The 21,940-nt window shown below is 41.0% G+C and overlaps 1 protein-coding gene across 1 annotated transcript in view; it reads right to left on the bottom strand.

Moving 5' to 3' along the window:
• Positions 1-14,503, bottom strand: part of PSMA5 (proteasome 20S subunit alpha 5) — a 32,367-nt gene extending 17,864 nt beyond the window's left edge. The window contains exons 1-2 of the mRNA XM_049880153.1: positions 14,348-14,503; positions 8,477-8,543 (exon numbers count right to left, since the gene is read on the bottom strand). Coding sequence (XP_049736110.1) covers positions 8,477-8,543; positions 14,348-14,376 — 96 coding nt within the window. The 5' untranslated portion in view covers positions 14,377-14,503. The remainder of the gene's footprint in view (positions 1-8,476; positions 8,544-14,347) is intronic.
• Between the last annotated feature and the right edge of the window lie 7,437 nt (positions 14,504-21,940).

Genomic DNA, 21,940 nt, shown 5'->3' with positions numbered 1-21,940 from the left:
CCATGCCACCATCCTAATCACCCACCTCTCTATGCTTCAGTTTCCTTATCTGCAAAATGGAATAATGATAACAACACCTACATCAAGAGATTAAATGCATTATCACATACAATGGTGCCTAGCACATAAGAGCAACAAGCATGATTCTTATCACGTGTCTGGATTACGTCAATAGCCACCTACCCGGTCTCCCCATTTTTAATTAACTCTTCCAATGTACTTCTTATACTATGGCCTGACTGATCTAGTAAAATGCTATTCTCATTATGTTTCTTCTCTCAAAAACTAACCATCTCCTATAACATAACTGTCTACAACATAAAATCCAAATAAGCTTCCAAAACCCTCATAACCTAATGCCGTTTTTGTTTCTCACCCTTATTATTCATTATTCTCCAACAAAATTCCTCAGGTATCGCCCCACCCATTTTCTCATATAATATTACTCCCTACCTTTGCACCATTGCTCATGCTGTGCCCCTTGCCTGGAATACACTCTTCCCTCTACCTATCCAAATCCCACCCATCATTCACAAAGCCTTCCATGATTATGTATACTCTCTCCTCCAAATTTTCATTACATTTTGTTACTTCTCTAGAGCAATAACTGCCAAGTGCAAGCCTCAGACTCCTGGAGGCCTCAGTTACTGCAAAGGATTTCAAAATTCCATAAATCTTTATGTATGTTTAACATGTCTGCAGACTGAATGATCGTGTCTCACGTGTATTATTTTTCAGTGTGTAAACAAAGCTGTACCTTTGTTTAGAAGTGCTACTAAATGTATACCAGCTTTTTATAATGTATTTTCTTAATCAACAGATACAGGTATAACAAAAGAAAATGAATTGCCAAAAAAAAAAAAAGAGTGTTCATACTTCTAATTAAAGGCATGGACTGAACACATACATTAGTTCTGTTCCTTCCTCAAGCCTGATAATGTAAGATTAAAAGGCTTAAAACAAAATGTAACAAAAAAAGACAGGCATAAATTCACTGGAACAAAGAGAATGACAGAAGACACAGCAGTAAAATTTAGGAGCTGGAAAGCTGATGGGTTGAGTGATAATTTACTTAGCAGAACTGAGTAATTTGAATCCTTAAGGTAACAGTGGGGGAAGTCAAGAAACAACCCAATTTACGTATCACAGGACCCCTAAAAAGGCTGAGGAAACAGTGACAACAGGGACCTCTGGAATTAGAAATGAAGGAGAAGATAAAAACTGAAAGATTAGTATAATGCCTGCTTAAGAAACATTTCCAGGGCCCTCCTTTAGACTGGCCCCACTCCGTCTAGAAGACTCCACGGTCACACAGGGGGCTTTTGGCCTGGGGACACCAGACACAGCTGAAGGCAGGGGTATCTCACTGAAAACCTGTTGCTGTCTAGTCAATTCCGATCCACTGCAATCCCGTGTGCTTGAGAATAGAACTGTGTTCCACGGGGTAGTCTTGGCTATAATCTTACAGAAGCAGACTGCCAGGTCTTTCTTCTGCAGTGCTGCTGGGTGAATTTTAACTGCCAACCTTTTCAGCTGGCGTCACTTGGGTACCTTATTTTACTGAAACCGGGGATGAAGTAAAAACTTATAAACTTAATGTTAAGAACCCACCCAGCCTTCTTTCCCTACCTAACTCAGAAACCAGTAGCCAGACATACCTTCCAGGCATGAAAAGAGGCAGTTTTCTCTAGAGCAGTGGTTTTCAAAGTTTTTGACCAAAATTCACACTACGAAATACATTTTATATCGTAACCAAAACACACAACTGGATACAAATATATACATATAACAGAACCGAAGTCTCAACAAAAAATACTCAAAACTATGGGCAAGGCATTTTGATATCTACTGCTTTATTTCACTTCTTTAAAAAAAAAGTTCTAAAGCATTACTGAAAAAGAAGAAGAAAGTGGGAGGCCTCACTCTACCTGATTTTAGAACCTATTATACAGCCACAGTAGTCAAAACAGCCTGGAACTGGTACGACAATAGGCACATAGACCAATGGAACAGAATTGAGAACCCAGATATAAATCCATCCATGTATGAGCAGCTGATATTTGACAAAGGACCAGTGTCAGTTAATTGGGGAAAAGATAGTCTTTTTAACAAATGGTGCTGGCATAACTGGATATCCATTTGCAAAAAAATGAAACAGGACCCATACCTCACACCATGCACAAAAACTAGCTCCAAGTGGATCAAAGACCTAAACATAAAGACTAAAACGATAAAGATCATGGAAGAAAAAATAGGGACAACCCTAGGGGCCCTAAAACAAGGCATAAACAGAATACAAAACATTACCAAAAATGACGAAGAGAAACCAGATAACTGGGAGCTCCCAAAAATCAAACACCTATGCTCATCTAAAGACTTCACCAAAAGAGTAAAAAGACCACCTACAGATTGGGAAAGAATTTCCAGCTATGACATCTCCGACCAGCACCTGATCTCTAAAATCTATATGATTCTGTTAAAACTCAACCACAAAAAGACAAACAACCCAATCAAGAAGTGGGCAAAGGATATGAACAAACACTTCACTAAAGAAGATATTCAGGCAGCTAACAGATACATGAGAAAATGCTTTCGATCATTCATGAGAAAATGCTTTCGATCATTAGCCATTAGAGAAATGCAAATTAAAACTACGATGAGATTCCATCTCACTCCAACAAGGCTGGCATTAATCCAAAAAACACAAAATAATAAATGTTGGAGAGGCTGCGGAGAGATTGGAACTCTTATACACCGCTGGTGGGAATGTAAAATGGTACAACCACTTTGGAAATCTATCTGGCGTTTTCTTAAAAAGTTAGAAATAGAACTACCATACAACCCAGAAATCCCACTCCTCGGAATATACCCTAGAGAAATAAGAGCCTTCACACGAACAGATATGTGCACACCCATGTTTATTGCAGCTCTGTTTACAATAGCAAAAAGCTGGAAGCAACCAAGGTGTCCATCATTGGATGAATGGTTAAATAAACTGTGGTATATTCACACAATGGAATACTACGCATCGATAAAGAACAGTGATGAATCGGTGAAACATTTCATGACATGGAGGAACCTGGAAGGCATTATGCTGAGCAAAATTAGTCAGAGGCAAAAGGACAAATAGCGTATAAGACCACTATTATAAAATCTTGAGAAACAGTATAAACTGAGAACACATACTTTTGTGGTTACGAGGGGGGGAGGGAGGGAGGGTGGAGAGGGTTATTTACTGATTAGTTAGTAGATAAGAACTACTTTAGGTGAAGGGAAGGACAATACTCAATACACGGAAGGTCGGCTCAACTGGACTGGACCAAAAGCAAAGAAGTTTCCGGGATAAACTGAATGCTTCAAAGGTCAGCGGAGCAAGGGTGGGGGTTTGGGGACTATGGCTTAAGGGGACTTCTAAGTCAATTGGCAAAATAATTCTATTATGAAAACATTCTGCATCCCACTTTGAAATGTGGCGTCTGGGGTCTTAAATGCTAACAAGCGGCCATCTAAGATGCATCAATTGGTCTCAACCCACCTGGAGCAAAGGAGAATGAAGAACACCAAGGTCACATGATAACTATGAGCCCAAGAGACAGAAAGGGCCACATGAACCAGAGACTTACATCATCCTGAGACCAGAAGAACTAGATGGTGCCTGGCCACAACCGATGACTGCCCTGACAGGGAGCACAACAGAGAACCCCTGAGGGAGCAGGAGACCAGTGGGATGCAGACCCCAAATTCTCATAAAAAGACCAGACTTAATGGTCTGACTGGGACTAGAGGAATTCCGGCGGTCATGGTCTCCAAACCTTCTGTTGGCCCGGGACAGGAACCATTCCCAAAGACAACTCATCAGACGTGGAAGGGACTGGACAATGGGTAGGAGAGAGATGATGATGAAGAGTGAGCTACTTGTATCAGGTGGACACTTGAGACTGTGTTGGCATCTCCCGTCTGGAGGGGAGATAGGAGGGTAGAGAGGGTTAGAAACTGGCAAAATTGACACGAAAGGAGAGATTGGAAGGGCTGACTCATTAGGGCGAGAGTAAGTGGGAGTAAGGAGTAAGGTGTATGTAAGCTTATATGTGACTGACTTGATTTGTAAACGTTCACTTAAAGCTCAATAAAAATTATTATAAAAAAAAACCAAAGTTCCTCATGACCCACTACAGTAATTCCAATACCCACTAGTGAGTTGAAAAACATAGCTGCAAAGAATGTGACCAGTTCGAAAGAGAAAAGAATTTTTTTGATCCTTGAAGAAAAATAAGATATTTCATCCATAAAACAAAAACAGGATGCTAATAAGGGGGAATAATATCTAGCTTTAAATTTAAAAATAGTTTCTTATGAAACTATTGGAGAATTAGAGACTAGGATGGATGCATGAGGCAGTTCACCTAAATGGAGGGACTAAATCAAGAAAGAAGATGACATGGGACCTAACACAGGGGGAGTGAACTGAATCCCTAGGCTGATGCCAACAGAAGGTCCCAAGTCCGCGCAGCAGGCCCAGAGAACAACCAGTCCTGACTGGAGCAGTCAGGAGGCTCTAAGACCTCTTTAAGAATCCTTAATACGCTTAACGTGCTTGACTGTTTTGAGAGGATAGTTACATAATTTGGAGAGACTCTGGGAATGAATTACTAATATGCACATACATACTATATACTATATTAAGCAAATTTTAAAAAGAGAATTACTAACCCCCAGGAAAACAATGTTGTGCAGAAACAGAAAAATAATCAGAGAACACAAAATGGTTCAGTATGACTATTTACATAGTCATACTAACAAATTTGTTGAATAATGATTTAAAAAAATTATGATACATAGGATATACATAGAGAGAGAGGGAGAGGGTGGCCCCACCCTCACCCCAGGAGGAAAGTGTGTGTGTTTGGGTGGGGGGCACTGAAATCCTCATCCTTCTTAATGAAAAGTCAATGGATAATGTCCAAACAAAAAATCATAAGCCAAGATATGGAAATAAATCCCAAGAAAATTAGCAGCTAAAAGAGTTTAAAGTATTGCCTGTGGAGAACTGAAAAAGGAGTGGGGTATCAGGGATTGCTGTTTTTGTTATGAGGTTTATAGAACTATTTTACTTTATGACTCTAAAACTACATGCATGTATACTTCAAAAAAACAGAAGTCAGAAACTTCTATCACTGGGTATAGTGCAAGGTTCAGAATTGGAAAAGGTGTCTGACAGCATTACATCCTTTCATTTTACTTATTCAATCTGTATGCTGAGCAATAATCTGAGAAGATGGATCACATGAAGATTGGAGCAAGACTCATTAACAACCTGCAATATGCAGATGCCACAACTCTGCTTGCCAAAAATGAAAATGAAGACAAACTGAAGAGTGCTTACTTATGAAGGTCAAGGACTAGAGCCTTCACTGTGGCTTACACCTGAATGTGAAGAAAAAAAAATCCTCACAACTGGACTGTTAAACAACATCATGAGAAATGAAGAGGAAATTGAACTTAATGATGTCATTCTTCTTGGATCAACAATCAGCATTCATGGAAGCAACAGTCAAGAAATCAAATCATGTATTGCACTGGGCAAATCTGCAAAAGACTTAAAGTTTTAAAGCAAAATGTTACTTTGATGACTAAGGTGCCCCAACCCAAGCCATGGTCTCTTCAATCACCTCATATGCATGGGAAAGCTGGACACTGAAAAAGGAAGACAGAAGAAAAACTGATGCATTCTAATTGTGGTGTTGATGGAGAATACTGAATATACACCATGGACTGACAGAAGAACGAACAAAACCATCTCAGAAGAAATACAACCAGAACGTTCCTTAGAAGGCAAGGATGGGGAAAACTTCAGCTTGCCTACTTTGGACAGGTCACCAGCAAAAACCAATTGCTTGAAAAGGACATTGTGGTCGGTAAAGTAGAGCATCAGCAAAAATGAGGGAAGCCCTCAATAAGATGGACTGACACAATAGTCAAAACGACGGACTCAAACATGCTAACAATCATGAAGATGGTCTGGGCAATGTTTTGTTCTGTTATACATAAGGTCACAGTAGTCAGAGGTGACTCAATGGCACCTAAGAGCAACAACTGCCACAGAATTTAATTTAGCACTTGGTTGTTCTCTAATTGTTTTATATATAGTATACTGATCTTGAGCTCCCAATTAGACAGGGCAGAACAGAATTCATGTCTACTTTTTTATTTTATCTAGCCCAGTGGTTCTCAACCAGGGGCCATTTTGCCTCCAAGAGGCAATTTGGCAAAATCTGGAGACATTTTTAGCTGTCCAGCAGCTGGGGCGGTGGGGAGGTTGCTACTGGTATCTAATGGGTAGAGGCCAGAGATGCTGCTAAACACCTTAGGACGCACAGGACAGCTTCAACAATAAACAATTATCTAGCCCAAATGGTCAACAGTCCCTGGATACTGTCATTATTTTGTGGAGGATGTGATTCGGCCTCGTAAGTTTCCACACCAAAAAACGGTCAATATTTTTGAGACAGGCTATTTTAAAAAAATCAAAATTCAAGATAATTTTATTTTGTACACTTACATTTTCCCCTTAGATATCTCAGTATTACAATTCTGTCTAAATCCCCCCATCCCTGGTTTGGTGGGGACTGGGGAGAGGGAATGAGAGGAAACAATTGAAAAATATCTGACACTATCTTTAAGGTACCTCAAGGTGATAATTTCTATTTGTCAGCCACTTTTAGTCTTTCACCACCTCCTTTCATACTATTAAAGCCTTACATTTATCAAATTGTTTTCTCACTGGCCACTCATAACCAGGTTGTTGAAACTCCAAAGAGCCTGAATTTTCACACAGGTTAAGCCACACCCATTAAAGGCCACATCACTATTTCTGTTCTAGCCCAATCTAGGGCTACAGAGATCAGATACCTTCTCACCTTCTCTGGGCAATCTGGCAATCACTAGCCCCAAGGAGCTTAAAAGCAGAACCCAAAAAGCTGAGGATTACTCAGCACACACACTTGGGCAGAACTGCTGTCTTAGCTAAGGCTCAAACTAAATGCTACAGTTTGGAATTGTGAGTCTCACACTTCATAGTAATGTGTGCTTTCAATACAGGGCAAAGATGATCAGAAATAGCAATAGACACTTGTGGCTGGCTCATCCTTTTCTGTCGCTAACCAAAAGATTGGCAGTTCCAATACACCAGTCACTCCTTGAAAACCCTATGGGGCAGTTCTACTCTGTCCTATAGGATCGCTATAAGTCAGAATCAACTGGATGGCAACAGGTTCAATGAGGATCTATCACAATGCTTCCATCTTCACTTCTATGTAGTCAACTCATCAGAATCGCCTTTGTCCTTTTTCAGATTCTCATACAAATATCTTCCCCAATATATTCTTTGTAGAAGAGGTAATCTAGAGGGAAGCACAATAGCTCTCTTCAATTGTGTGAAGATCTATCTTTCTGAAGAGGTTTAAACACCCTGTGTGGTTCAAAGGGCAAAACTAGAGTAAACTGAAGGATACCGCAGGAAGCTAAATTTTTGACTCAATACAAGAATAAATTTCCAAACCATTATGAACTGTTTTCAAGTAGAATGAGCTATCTTCTAAAATTCTGCCACTAGAGCTCTCCAAATAGAGATTATACAAACAGAGGCTGTTTCGGGATATAGTGGCGATTTAGCCAGAGTGAAGGATTGGGCTAGATCAGTGATTCTCAACCCTGGCTACACATCAGGATCACTGGAGGTGTCCTTACAAATACTGATGCCTGGGCCTTACCCCAGACAACCTAAATCAGGATTTCTAGCGTGGGAACTATGTATCCCTCCCCCACCTTTAATAATCCTTCACTGATTCCTTTTCAATATTAGATTTCGAGATATTAGGTATCTGCATTTCCTATTAGTGTTTACTGCCAGGTTTCTGAAAAGCTATTTGGATTACTCGTAATCCAACAAATGTAGATCCCACTTGATAACTAACTTTAGATACAGATAACTTACACTCTAACTGGTTTTTTGAATACTGGTTTGAACTACTCAGGTTTACCTTACTAGATTGCAGAACACATCTCTTACTCAGTCCCTGAAGTCCGTAATACACATTCACAACCTTACCAACAAGAATACAGAGGTATGATCAATTAAAGAACTTGCTTGAGAAAACAAAGTAAAAAAATAATGCAAGTGCTAACGCCAGATTTCTACATCCTTCTTTATACCCAAGTGAATTATAAATACAAATATTCCTCCCTACCCTCCACCAAGAAAAAGTTACTTCTATATTAACTATGAAGCAGTCACCTGTGTGCCCAAAAAGTTTTGAAATAGATGTTGGAATAGGATTGAAATTGTTTTTAAAATGATTAATAATGGTTGGGACAGAGAACATATTCTAATAGCCAGAACACATTTAATACAAATGTTCTGCCAGCAAAGTGTAAGGCTGCCATGAAATTTCAAGAAGTCTGCCGCTTGCTACTATACCTTTATAGCCTCAATGGCATATTCCACTTGAAATAATCTTCCTTCAGGAGAAAAAGTATTCACGCCCCTATAATTAAAAAAAAAAAAAAGGCATTAAAAAATTATCAGAAACACTAATCACAAAGGCACTGAACTCAAGTTCCTTGACATCTAGCTCAGATGGCTACAAGACGTGCATGTTGTCATTATTCTCTTCTTGGGCAACAACCACCTGCAGTCTGTATTTTTGTAAGTTCACAGTGGAACCTATATGTAGAACCCTCATCTGCCCCAGAAACTCCTCCCAAACTGATCAGATGGTAACAACTGACTCCTCTGCCTCAATCCTGAATCAATCTGGAATTCTTATGGTAACTTCACATCCCAAATTATGAGGAAATTCCCAGGAAAATATGCATTTATCCTTACCCTCTTCTCATTGCATGCATTTGATGTTATTACCTCACTTTTTAGTAAAAGTTAATCACAGGTACGTTTCTCTACTTATTTTATGAGTTAGTACTGTCATCTTAATAGACTGAGGTTAGTATAGTTCCTAAAGCCTAACCTTGTTCATTTACTCCACACACATACATATTACACGCCAGACTGCTTTTCCTCCAAAACACTTCCTCACCTTCTTGCTCTAGTTTGTCAGAAATCCCTATGGAGAAGCACCAGTCGTGGTCTTAGCTATAACCTGTTGCTGTCGAGTCGATTTTGACTCACAGCAACCCTACAGGACAAAGTAAAACCGCCCCATAGGGTTTCCAAGGCTATATTCTTCATGGAAGCAGATTGCTACATCTTTCTCCCGTGGAATGGCTGGTGGGTTTGAACCACTGACCTTTCAGTTACCAGCCAAGCACTTAACCACTGCGCCACCAGGGCTCCTCCCAGCACCCAATGGACACTTTAAAAGTACTTCAACAAGTGAATGAAAATGGTATGACTCTTGACTTATAAAGTCTGTGCTTTGTAACAGGTAACATGATATATTAAAAAAAAAAAAAAAAACCATTGCCATCAAGTTGATTCCGACTTATAGCGACTGTACAGGACAGAGCAGAACTGCCCCATAGGGTTTCCAAGGAGTGCCTGGTGGATTCGAACTGCTGACCTTTTGGTTAGCAGCTGTAGTTCTTAACCACTGCACCACCAGTGTTTCCTATATGATACATAGTACAGTGTTTTCAAGTTATGTTTTATCAAAAGTAACTTTTTTTGAAAGAAATTTTATATACAATCCCAATATGTAAAGCAGATAATAAAAGCTGACATTTACTGAGCATTTACTATACGCCTGGCACTATTTTAAGCCTTTAAATGATTTCACTCACTTACTCCTCAATATACAAAGTGGGTACTTTAAGGTAGATACTATTTTACAGACGAGGAAATTGAAGCACAGAGAGGTTACATAATTTGTCCAAAACCACTCAGTACAAAGAGGTGGAGCTGAATTAAAACTCAAGCAATCTGAGTATAGAGACCAAGTTCTCAACCACTCCACTATACTGTCTCTGGAAATTATTCCTGCAAAAACAGGGTGGAGGGAGAATCCTCTACCTGAGCCTCCAGTTTGCCCCTGAGGTTATTTGCAAGAAAGTTTAGGCCTCTAACCAACAGTTGAAAAATCACTGAGAGAAGCCTCCCATCAGAAGACCTGGAATTGAGTTCTAGTTCTGCCGCTTACTAGCTAAGTGAACACAGTGGATCACTTAATTGATCTAATCTTTAATTTCCTCATCTGAAAAACAAATAATATTTGTCCTGCCTCTGTCACAAAACAATTGAGTACTGAATTGCAGTGTATGAAAGAACTTTGTAAATTGCAAAGTACTACATGAGTGTAGTACCTTTTCCCCAATGAGGTATTACTACTTCCTCCCTAATATGGGCTCTGTTCTTGCCCTCTTCTCCAACTTTACTTCCTCCCTGAGTTATTTCATCTATACCAAACACTAACTACTCCCAAATCTCTATCACCACTTTTACCTTTTTCCTGATTAATCTAAATGCCTGCTGGGCATTGCCACTGGGTGTCCCTTTAGCACCTAAAAACTGGACACTTTTCCAATGTGAAATAATCTCTTTAATATATAACCCCTGCAAAATCATTTTAATCTCCTGCCATTCCTACTTCACTTTCATTTTAAAACACCTTCAATTTCCCAGTTCCCCAAGCTAGAAAGTTCTAAACGATCTCATTCCCCCTCCCGCCTCCCCTATATCCAATCATATGTCAAGTCCTATCAGTTCACATCAATTCTTCCCCCACAGTAACTCATCACTCTCTGCCTTCCATTCTCAATGTCCTTATTACCTTTGACCTAACTATTGTAATAGCCTCCTAACTGGTATTGACTCGTTCTTTCCTCTAACCCAGTCACTTAAACTCTGTAAAACCCAATTATGATGATGTAACTTCTTAAAGCAAAAATTAATGGCACATAACCACAATGAGATACCGTTTCACTCCCATTAGGATGGCTGAGATTAAAAAAAAAGAAAATAACAAATGTTGGTAAGGATGTGGGAAAAGTGGAACCCTTACCTATTACTGGTGGGAATGCAAAATGGTACAGCCACTGTGGAAAACGGTGTGGTGGTTCCTCAAAAATTAAAAACAGAACTATCATATACCCCATCAGTTCCACTCCTAGGTATATACCCAAAAGGCTTGAAAGCAGAGACTCAAAGAGACTTGTATACCAACATTCACGACAGCACTATTAATAGCCAAAAGGTGGAAACAACCTAAATGTCCATCAACAGATGAACGGATAAACAAAATGTGGTTCATTCAATGCAGCATTACTCAGCCAGGAGGAGAAAAGAAGTCTTGATACATGCAACATTATGGATGGAGCTGAAAGACGTTATGCTGAGTGAAATACGCCAATCACAAAAGGACATTTGACCTCACGTATACAAAAAGGCAAGAAAAGGCAAATGTACAAAGAACAAAGCTTATTAGTGGTTACTAGGGGTGGGAGGAAGGGGAAAAGGGGGAGGCTTAACGATGATGGAAAAAAATCACATTAAGGATAGGGTTGCACAGCTGATTACTGTAATTGCTGTCGATAGTTGTACTATACCTATAAAAAGTTATATTGGCAAAAGTTGTGTGGCAGTCGTATTTATTACAACAACCAAAAAAAAAAAAAAAAGGGCAGCTGCTGAGGCTGCTTATGTACAACCAAAATCTTCATGGGATTTGGTTTCTTGGTTTGGAGGTTTAGGGTCATGCTTTCATAGGACATCACAGTTAACTGGCATAATAACTCCTTTCGTGCTTCTGTTCTACCTCCTAGTTCTTTGTATAGTGCCTGGGGTCTTAAAAGCTTGCAAGCAGTCATTCAAGGAACAACAATTAGTCTCTATTTCCCTGGGGCAACAGAGGAAGAATTCTTCAGGAACAGAAGGAGGATATGGAATGTGTGGCTAATTGCCTCCATTAACAACTGCCTCCTTGCCATGAGACCAGACAACTGGATGGTGCCTGGCTACCATTACTGAACATTCTGATCAAAGATTCTACAGAAGAATCCTGATCCAGAGGGGGAAAACGCAGAACAGAATTTCAAGTTCTCATGGAACTTGAGAACTTGATTTCCTGGGTTCACAAAGGTTAGATGAACCCCTGAAACTACTACCCTAATCTTTAAACCATAAACCAAAAAACATCCCCAGAAGTCTTCTCAAAACCAACAATAATTTAGCTTAACTAGGAAAATGCCTGCCTTGAGCATTATGTTTCTTAAGAACTACCTATAGGGGATCAAATTAACAACAGTAGCTTGAAAGATCAGATAGGAACCTTACAGGGCAGTGAATTTATATTAATGGGGGAGGAACAACTCAGAAAAGGAGAATGAGAATGATTGCACAACTTGCAGAATATAATCAGTGTTGCTAAATGGTACATGTAGAAACTGTTGAATTGGTGTACGTTCTGCTGTATATATTCTCAACAAAATAAAATTGAAAAAAAAATTAATGGCACACAGTTGCCTACAGACTAAGACTCAAACTCCTTAAGCTCATATTAAAAACCTTCCAATATCTAGCACCATCCTCTTTTCCCCATATCTCCTGCTATTCCCATACACGTCTCATATGTGCCAATCAGACTGGGCTTTTCCCAGATGAGCACTGTGCTTTCCCGCTGCCACTCCTATGTTTATCCCATCTCTGCCTGAAAACTATTTACTCATTAAAATCCTACTCTTTCTCAAGACCCAGTTTAACTATGAGCTCCTTTGGGAAGTCTTCCAAGATTCCCTAATATTGAATGGAATCTCTCATGGAAACACCTATAGTGTTGATCTGAGTTTCTCTTATGATGTTAATATGTTTGTCTCATACTACCGTTACTTTTGTAAACAGCTCTTTAAGAGACAGTCTCTTGTATGAGGAAAGCTTAGCGGCATAGTGGTTAAGTTCTATGGCTGCTAACTAAAAGGTTGGCAGTTCAAATCCACCAGGCGCTCCTTGGAAACTCTATGGGGCAATTCTACCCTGTCCTATAGGGTCGCTATGAGTCGGGATCAACTCAACAGCAGCAAGTTTCTTTTGTATGAGGGCAAGGATCTTGATTTTGTTCACTAGGGTATGACCAGCACCTGGTTCATGTCTTGTACACAGCAAGCACCCAAATACATTAGCTAAGTGAATAAGGGCTGTATCTTAGGCGTTCTTGGGAAGACACGAAGATGAGTAACACAAAACAAATGATCACAAAACCTTAATAAAGTGTTTCTGATAAGGATAACAATTTTCATCAAGTACGCACACTAACTCAAAATTACATCACCCAAAGATGATTCTCTTGAAAGCTCTGGAAGCTAAATTTGACTAAGTCATTTTGTACAACAGTTGTAAGAAAAGATGTCAGTTTTTAAACTTCACAAACATCTTTCATGAGTCAGATGATAAAACTTTGACAGGGCAACTGTATACCTGACAAAAAATACAACTTGTCAAGCAACCTAGCACAAAGAAAACACCTGGCTTTTTTGAAACTTAATAGCTGTGTGAAAACTGATCAAAACAGAAACTGAAAGTAAAAATGTCTACAGCATGAGCATGTACAATTTAAAATTACTCAATATCCCCAAATCCTTTTTTTTTTTTAATAAACACAACAATCTCACAATCTTGACTTTAGAAAGCATTAGACTGGTCTTCAAAAACACACTAAAATTTACTTGCTTTGAAACTGAAAAAGTAAAAAAAAAAGTCTAGGTCAAATGAAATCAGCATGATGAGAAAGCTCTCGAGAAGCACCCTAAATTCTCGTTCCTATAAGATCAGACTCAGTCATTTCACACATCTGGGCACAGCTGAGAATGCCTTTGCTCTTTTGAAGGAACCATACATCCCAGCATGCTCTATTCCCAAGATTAAGGAATGGAAAACGAAGTTGTTCTCAGATAAGAGGGGAACTAAAATTATCAAATCCATTTGATAATCTTCAGTTGCTTTTTCTTCCAGGCAGCAAATTTTTTAAAAAATGTTTAAAGGCAGTCAAAACTCTGCACGAGAAAGATGAACTGAGAGGGGAGTGACCCCCGGCCTTCTCCGGGTGAAAGGTCGGAATCCCGATCCCTCTGCCTTCTTCCCTAAGCACAAACCGGAGCTTCTCGCTTCCGCACAGATAGGACCCCAGCAGTGACTCAGCGGTAGGACACGTGCGGCCAACTCGCCCAAGCCCGGCTCTAGGGGAACACGGGGGACACGGGGGACGGTGGGGAGGGCAAGAAATCCCCCGGCCGGGCCAGACTCGGTTCCTGGGGGCGCCCCATGACATGGCAGAACCCAGGCCAAGGCTGGGCCCCAGGCCTGCCCACCCTTAACCCCGACCCAGCCTCCCCCCGCCGCACGGACCTGTCGTACTCAGACCGGGTGAGGAACATGGCGAGGGCAGGAGAAGGCGGCAGTGGCTACTTGGAGATTCTAAGGACCAACACGACTCCACCAGCACCCAAATCACCCACACACGCCCCAGGACTAAGGGCCCTGCTCCCAACTGCGCGTGCGTCCGCGACCCCTTCAGCCCGCCTTCTTCTGCCTGTCTCCTATTGGCTGGTCGCAGTTCTCGCCGAGGTGATTGGGCCAACGTGCTTCCCCGCTAGGTTTCAGTTGGTCCAGGGAAGGCGGGACAAGGGTCACCCTTCCGGTTTCAATGGCTGCTGGTTGCTAGGGGCGCTTGGAACCTGAGTCGCGAGGGAGAGCTCGCCTTTTAGGGAAGGTGTGAACCCCCTCCCCCCTCAAGAGTGGCAACGCAGGAACCTTATACAGAGACTTCGGTTGTCTGAACGCTGGTGTGATAGGTTCTTCGCCGGATCCCGTAATCCAAACCAGTGCACACTGGTCTCTTTTCAAACTGCATGCTCACTACCTCCTCACCTCTTCGAGCTCTGGCGCGGTCTCTGTCCTCAGTGCTGCGACGAGGGCCCCAGGACTCGACTTGCGCAGTGATGGGGTGCACTAAAGTAGGTCTCAGCGGGCGCCGTAGGCGAGCCCATTCGCTTTAGCCAACCCTTACCCTGGCTTGTTTGAGAAAAGTTGGTAGGTTTTGGTCTGTAAGAAAATCTTCAAGTTTCCGCATAATTAAGGTAATTTTTCCAGCCTTTCCTTAGACCTCCACCCCAGTACAGGTTTCACACATTTCAACCCAGAGCTCTAAATTCGAGACTCAGATTGCGCACTGCTTTTTCTGTTATTTCCGAAGAATTGGCTGACAATGCCTTCTTGCTTGCCTTCTCTTGGGGTGAAAGAGCAATTTGACAGCTTCATAAAAACACTGTAAATGAATTGTTTTTTCAAGAAAGATAGTTAAGTCATTTAACAGGCAGTATATGACTGAAGGAGCCCAAGTAGCTCAGTGATTAAGAGCTCAGCCACTAAACAAAAGGTTGGCAGTTCCAATCCACCAGCCGCTCCTTGGTAAGCCCTATCCGGCAGTTCTACGTTGCCTGTAGGGTGGACGGCAAGAGGTTTGGTGTTTTCTTTTTTGGTTTTATAAGACTGAAGGAGAAATGCCAGGGTTCCACTTCCAGCTATTAACATGATACCACTGGTCAAGTGCTTAACCTTTCCCAGCCTGTATCTGTCAAATAAAGATTACACTTGGCCCTAGGTTAGGTTTGTAGCTCACCAAGGCATTTCAGTAGTGGGGAAAATGTACAGATATGCCTTTTGGGTATTAATATCTGTTTTTCTCATTCATTTCCTCGCTTCCTTCATGAATTCAGTAGAAATTTAGTTTTGTGGGCCCAAGCCAATCAGATGTGTGGCACTAATTAGACTAAACAGAAATTCCAACCAGCAGTCCTTAGGGATCTGTTACATTTCTGAGAAAAAAGAACAGTATTATTTATCTTTCTTATCTGCTAATGTGGCTGCTTGATTATCTAGTGTTGCTATAATAGAAATACCACAAGTGGATGGATTCAACAAACAGAAATTTATTCTCTCACAGTCTAGGAGGTTAGAAGTCCATTCAGTACATCAGTGAAGGCTTTCTCTCTCTGTTGGCTCTGGAGGAAGGTCCTTATCATCCCCTTGGTTGAGGAGCTTCTCAGGCCCAGGGACACCGGGTCCCAAGGACACGTTCTGCTCCCAGTGCTGCTTCCTTGATGGTATGAGTTCCCACCATATCTCTGCTTGCTTCTCTTTTATATCTCAAAAGAGATTGGCTTAAGACACTATCTAATCTTGAAGATTTCATCAATGTAACTGCTGCTAATCCATTAACATCATAGTGATAAGATTTACAACACAGGGAAATCACATCAGATCACAAAATGGTAGGCAATCATGCAATACTGGGAATCACGACCTCGCCAAGTTGACAGACATTTTTGGGGGACACAATTCAATCCATGACAGTGGCCATAAACGTTGGTCATAAATTCACAGCACTTGCTCTTTACAAGCATTTTTGAAATGACTGTATACATACTTGGAAACCCTGGTGGCGTAGTGGGTAAGTGCTACGGCTGCTAACCAAAGGGTCGGCAGTTTGAATCCACCAGGCGCTTCTTGGAAACTCTATGGGGCTGTTCTACTCTGTCCTATAGGGTCGCTATGAGTCAGAATCAACTCGACGGCACTGGGTTTGGGGTGGGTATACATACTTAAACATAATATTTCCTGAACATGGAGGGATGTAAGATGCTCTACAGCTCCTACTAATATCAGGTAAGGTAGTGAATTGTATCACAGGATGTACTTCAGTGTGGAAACTCTTCTGGGTAAGTGTGTTTGTGCTCTATATAAAGTTCAGGGTAGCCACAGGTAGCTGGGTATGGGTAAGAAAGGAAATTTTGTTTTCTTTCTAGAGAGTGGATGTGATGTCATAAAAATCTAGCACCTAGCATAAAGTTTTGACCATGAATGCTCGATAAATAATTGTTTCATTAAAAGTTGGACCAGATGTTCCTCTGAGAAAAATAATAGAGGAGCCATAAAACCGACCTTTGCCGTTGAATCGATTCTGACTCCTAGCAACCGTGTAGGACAGAGTAGAACTGCCCCATGGTTTCCAAGGAGTGCCTGGTAGAATCGAACCTTCTGGTTAGCAGCCATAGTGCTTAACCGCTATGCCACAAGGGTTTCCAGGGGAGCCATTGAAGACAGAAATGAAAGAATATAGTAAAAACACGAGAGAATGATCTAGACTCAGAAACTGACAAAGGTAACATAAACATCTTGGAGAGCTAGACACATGGATCCTGGAGCAAAATGAACTGTGGCAGAATGATCAGGGCAGACTGGAGACACTGTCCAACTAAAGGAACCAGTAAGAATTCATCCCCAAACTAGATCCTTTATGTACTTGTAATTGTCTAACTTATAAATATTTCTGATTGTATATAAACTAGAAATTATACTTTTCCAAAAAGGTGTCTGAAAATGTGTGTTAATGTCCTGATGACTTCTTATAAAGAGAGAGACAGAAGAAAAGGTTCAGGTGATGTTCCTAAGACTAACCATGAAAGAGAGCACCTAGAACTTTAGGTGGTAGCAGCAAAAGCAGGGAGTTGGCAACTTGATGCTGTAGACACTACCTAAAAAAAAAAGTAATTTTAAAAACCTTGTGGTGTCTCTTTGAAATAAATGAGATAAGAAATCAGTTATGTAAAAGTGAAGTAATTGAAATGTAAGCTCTTTGAGGACCAGTACTGTGTCTTATTCAGCCTACCACCTGGCATATAGTAGATGCTCTAGAAATATTTGTTTAGCAAATGAACAAGTATTTATTTGTTATAATTACACGTAAGGCAAGGATAGGGAGGATTTACAACACGAACCTTCCATGTCCCAAAAAGGCATGTACTACCCTCCCAAGTGCATCCAATGTATTTCACCAGCCAGGAAGCCAGCAATTATTTATTACTCTAGAAGTGTACTAGTCATGTAGAGATTAACATATGTGTGAATTGGTGAATGAGCAAAGAATCCAGTATTTCAGATTGCCACTCTTAATTTTTAAAACTAGTATTTTTCTCTCTTTCCTTTTTTTAAAAAATAAAACAGACAAAATTTTGTGGTTCACAACCTTTTTAGGCAAAATACTGAGAGATGAGAAAGATCTTTGCTCCCTGGAGAAATGTCATTTAGGCATTAATGAGAGTTCTACATCCAAATACAGAACTAGAATGCTTAGATATTTTGCTTATTTGCTTTTTTCCTGCAAATTCACAGAGGAAGGAAAATCATCTAATTGAAAGCTGCCATAATTATTTTAGAGATGAAACACAGATGTCTAAACTATATTGTAATAAAACATGATAGTTTTCCAACTGTAGAGTAGAAGCCTTGCCACTCCACTAGAAGTAAATGAAACAGTTTGGTAAAGTTAATAGTACAATAAATATTGAAAACACTCAGATGTGTTAACAAATACATAGGATCACTTTATGTCAGACATTCCTGGGTAAATGGCAGAAAATACACTTTACGTGAAGAGTTTTCTAAGTGACTTGAAATCAATCTAGGTCCCTTTACTCTTTCTAAATGTTATATCCCCCACATCCATCTGTCCACATTTATCTCTTGTAGCTACAATTTGTTATTTACATAAAAAGATATTTTAGAGTTAGCTATTTCACCCCATGTGTAATTTTTTACCTCAGTCATTTTCTAAGATGTTTTAAAATAGCAAAGGTTTTTAGCTCAAGCATATTGGAAGGTTTAACTAGCTTTGATTCTTGCAAATCTCTCACGAAATAATAATTGAAGAAAGAAAGTAGAATAGAAATTGCCAGGGGTTGAGGGGAGGTAGTAATAGGGAGTTATTGTTTAATGGGTATAGAGTTTTTGTTTGGGATGATAAAAAAGATCTGGAAATAGGTAGTAGTTATGGTTACACAACATACTGAATGTACTTAAAACCACTGAATTATACACTCAAAGAATTGTTCAAATGGTAAATTTATGTAAATTTTATTACAATAAAAAATTTTTTGTAATAAAAACAAACAGCAATATGTTGTTATTGTTAGGTGCCATCGAGTTGGCTCTGACTCCTAGTGACCCTATGTACAGTAGAGTGAAACACTGCCCAGCTGTGCGCCATCCTCAGAATTACTATGCTTGGGCCCATTTTTGCAGCCATCCTGCCAATCCATCTTGTTGAAGGTCTTCCTCTTTTTCACTGACCCTCTACTTTACCAAGCATGATGTCCTCCTCCAGAGACTGATACCTCCTGATAACATGTCCAAAGTATGTGAGATGTAGCCTCGCCATCATTGCTTCTAAGGGGCATCCTGCTTGTACTTCTTCCAAGACAGATTTGTTCATTCTTTTGGCAGTCCATAAAATATTCAGTATTAAAGAATGTGTGTCAGAGTAGAACTGTGCTCCGTTGAGTTTTCAGTGACTGATTTTTCGGAAGTAAATCACTAGGCCATTCTTCTGAGGCACTTCTGGATCAACTCGAACCTCCAACCTTTGGGTTAGCAGCTAAGCACATTAACCATTACACTGCCCAGGGACTGCAGTAATTGACCAGCCCTCTTGATTTGTGTTGGACTATTAAACTAAAGGCAATTCAAACTCACCCAGCAGTGCCACAGAAGAGAGACCTGGTGGTCCGCTTTCATAAAGATTACAGCCAAGAAAACCCTATGCAGCAGTTTTATTCTGTAGCAAATAGCATTGCCATGAGTTAGAATCAACTCAAAGGCGATGGGTTTGGCTTTTTTTGTTGTTTTTAATCAGTGACCGAACACTGCAGGAGCACTAATGCAGGCCCATTCCTGCAAAATTTGGGGCTCCTCTAGTGAGCAATTTTGGCTTGAAGACTACCCATAAGCCTGGCCAAAACTTTCTGTGAACTGTGCTGTCTGAGACTCTGCCTGCCCTATCCTCCTTTCTTTGCCTTCTTCGTAGATGTCAGACATCATCACGGTCTGAAAACTCTCCTACCTTCTCCTGCTTTCTCCCCATTCATCTTTCACAGATGTTTCCCCCAATAAATCTCCTGCACATCAAATCCTGTCAACTGCTTCTCAGAGGACCCAAAGTAACACAAGTGGTGCCAGGAGAGGCCCAAGAAAATGGATAAGATGGGGTTCCAGGATTTGGCTCACTCACTACCCAGTAGCCCAAGAGGATGCCATTTGAGTGGTATGAGGGCAGAGTAGTTCCTCGCACAGGGTGGGCAACCCAATTGTTAATGATTTCATCAGTAATGACCAGAGAAAACATCCCAGTAGAGGGGAAAGCCCTGGCAGGTACAATTTCAGGCAATACAAGGGGAGAACAATGGCTATAAGGTCAGTGGAGTTGGCTGGTTACTACTAAATTGTATTAACACTCTGAAGAGGGATAATGAGAAATCAAAGATCCCCCTCAGTTAATGGCCAAGTGTGAGAGACAGAGGGCTTCTTGAATAGCTTACAAAAAGACTATTATCCCCAGCAATGGAAGAGCTGACACCGTTCAGCTACAGACTCAGGACATGATAATTAGAGTCACAGAGCTCCAGAGACATTTAAATGTACAGCTGAAGCAGGTTAGGGCCCCGGTTGGGAAAACCTGAGATTCTGAAACAAAGGATGGCACATCTGGATGGACATCCTTGAGGATGTTAGCTCTGCAGGCCTTCGTGAAACTTTCAAAGCTTGAAGAGGTGGTCTAGTACTAGTAAGAGCTAGTACTTCCTCCCCCCCCCTTAGAGCCTCTCCCCCACGAGCTAACACAGGAGTTGCCCCTACCTCCTCTCCTGGCTGCCAGACGAATAATTAGAATAAATCCTAGCATAACTCAGCTGGGAACATGGTGGGCCTGATAAAGGAGGAAAGAGGTTATACAAAGGAGCTGTAAGAATTAGCTACCATATACACATAGAAGGCAGAGGAGGACTCCTGGGATTGGGTTTTGTGGTTGTTTGATTAAGGGGGCTGGAATGTAATAGATAAGCAAGAATTCATTGACGGGGCACTTTCTTTGTGACGCAGAATTTAACACTCTGGCAAAGACTCCAGGGGATGGAATAAACTCACTGCTGGGGGGCTCTTAGAGACCTGGAGAAAGTGACCGACAATGCTGAGCACAGTAGAAATACCTGAATCACCCTGGTGTATGATAGAGGAATGAATAAAAAGAATGAGAGACGTGAGCATGTTGGAATGGACATTATATGAGGCCAAAAAACCCATCAGAGGATAATGTTCCACAGAAGGGCCCAGAAGACACGCCATTCACCAAGTTCTGACGAGAGGAAAGTTTTCTGCAGTCCTGGGTTGACAATAGGAGAGGCAGTCATAGAGCTGGGATCATTAATAACCATGGAAATACCGCCCCCCACACGAAGTAATAGAGGCCTGCTAGTGATTCTTAGCCACCAGAAGCCAGGAGGCCACAATTACCATAATAGCCAGCAAGATCTGGCGAGAGTGACAGCCAAGGGGGCTTGACCCACTTGCTGAGATGGTTACAGAGCATAGCATCTTTAGGTACAATGTAGGAAGGCAACAAGGGTACAAGACAAAGGTGGAAGAGCAGGAGACAGGATGGTCACCCCCTAAAAAAGTCATTATCTTTTGTTCAGTTTCCTGATCTGAGCTATTCTTCTGATCTTAAACCTGTTGATTTAAGAGACGGCAGAACCCTAGTGCCTTAGTTAATAGAAATAGCACAAGTAGATGGCTTTAACAAAGAGGAATTTACTCTCTCTGGGTCTAGGAGGCTAGAAGTCTGAATTCAAGGTGACAGCTCCAGGGGAAGGTTTTCTCTCTCTGTCAACTCTGGGGGAAGATCCTTGTCATCAATCTTCCCCTGGTCTAGGAGCTTCTTAGTACAGGGACCCCGGATTCAAAGGACACATGTGCTCCTGGCTCCTCTTGCTTGGTGGTAAGGAAGTCCCCCTCCTCTCTGCTCAATTCTCTCTTTTATATCTCAGAAGAGACTGACTCAACATACAACCTAATCCTATAGACTGAGCCCTGCCTCATTAACTAACTGCC

Source organism: Elephas maximus, chromosome 3 (genome assembly GCF_024166365.1).
Source record: "Elephas maximus indicus isolate mEleMax1 chromosome 3, mEleMax1 primary haplotype, whole genome shotgun sequence".
NCBI classification, from domain to species: domain Eukaryota; kingdom Metazoa; phylum Chordata; class Mammalia; order Proboscidea; family Elephantidae; genus Elephas; species Elephas maximus.
This window is presented reverse-complemented; position numbering and strand designations above follow the sequence as displayed.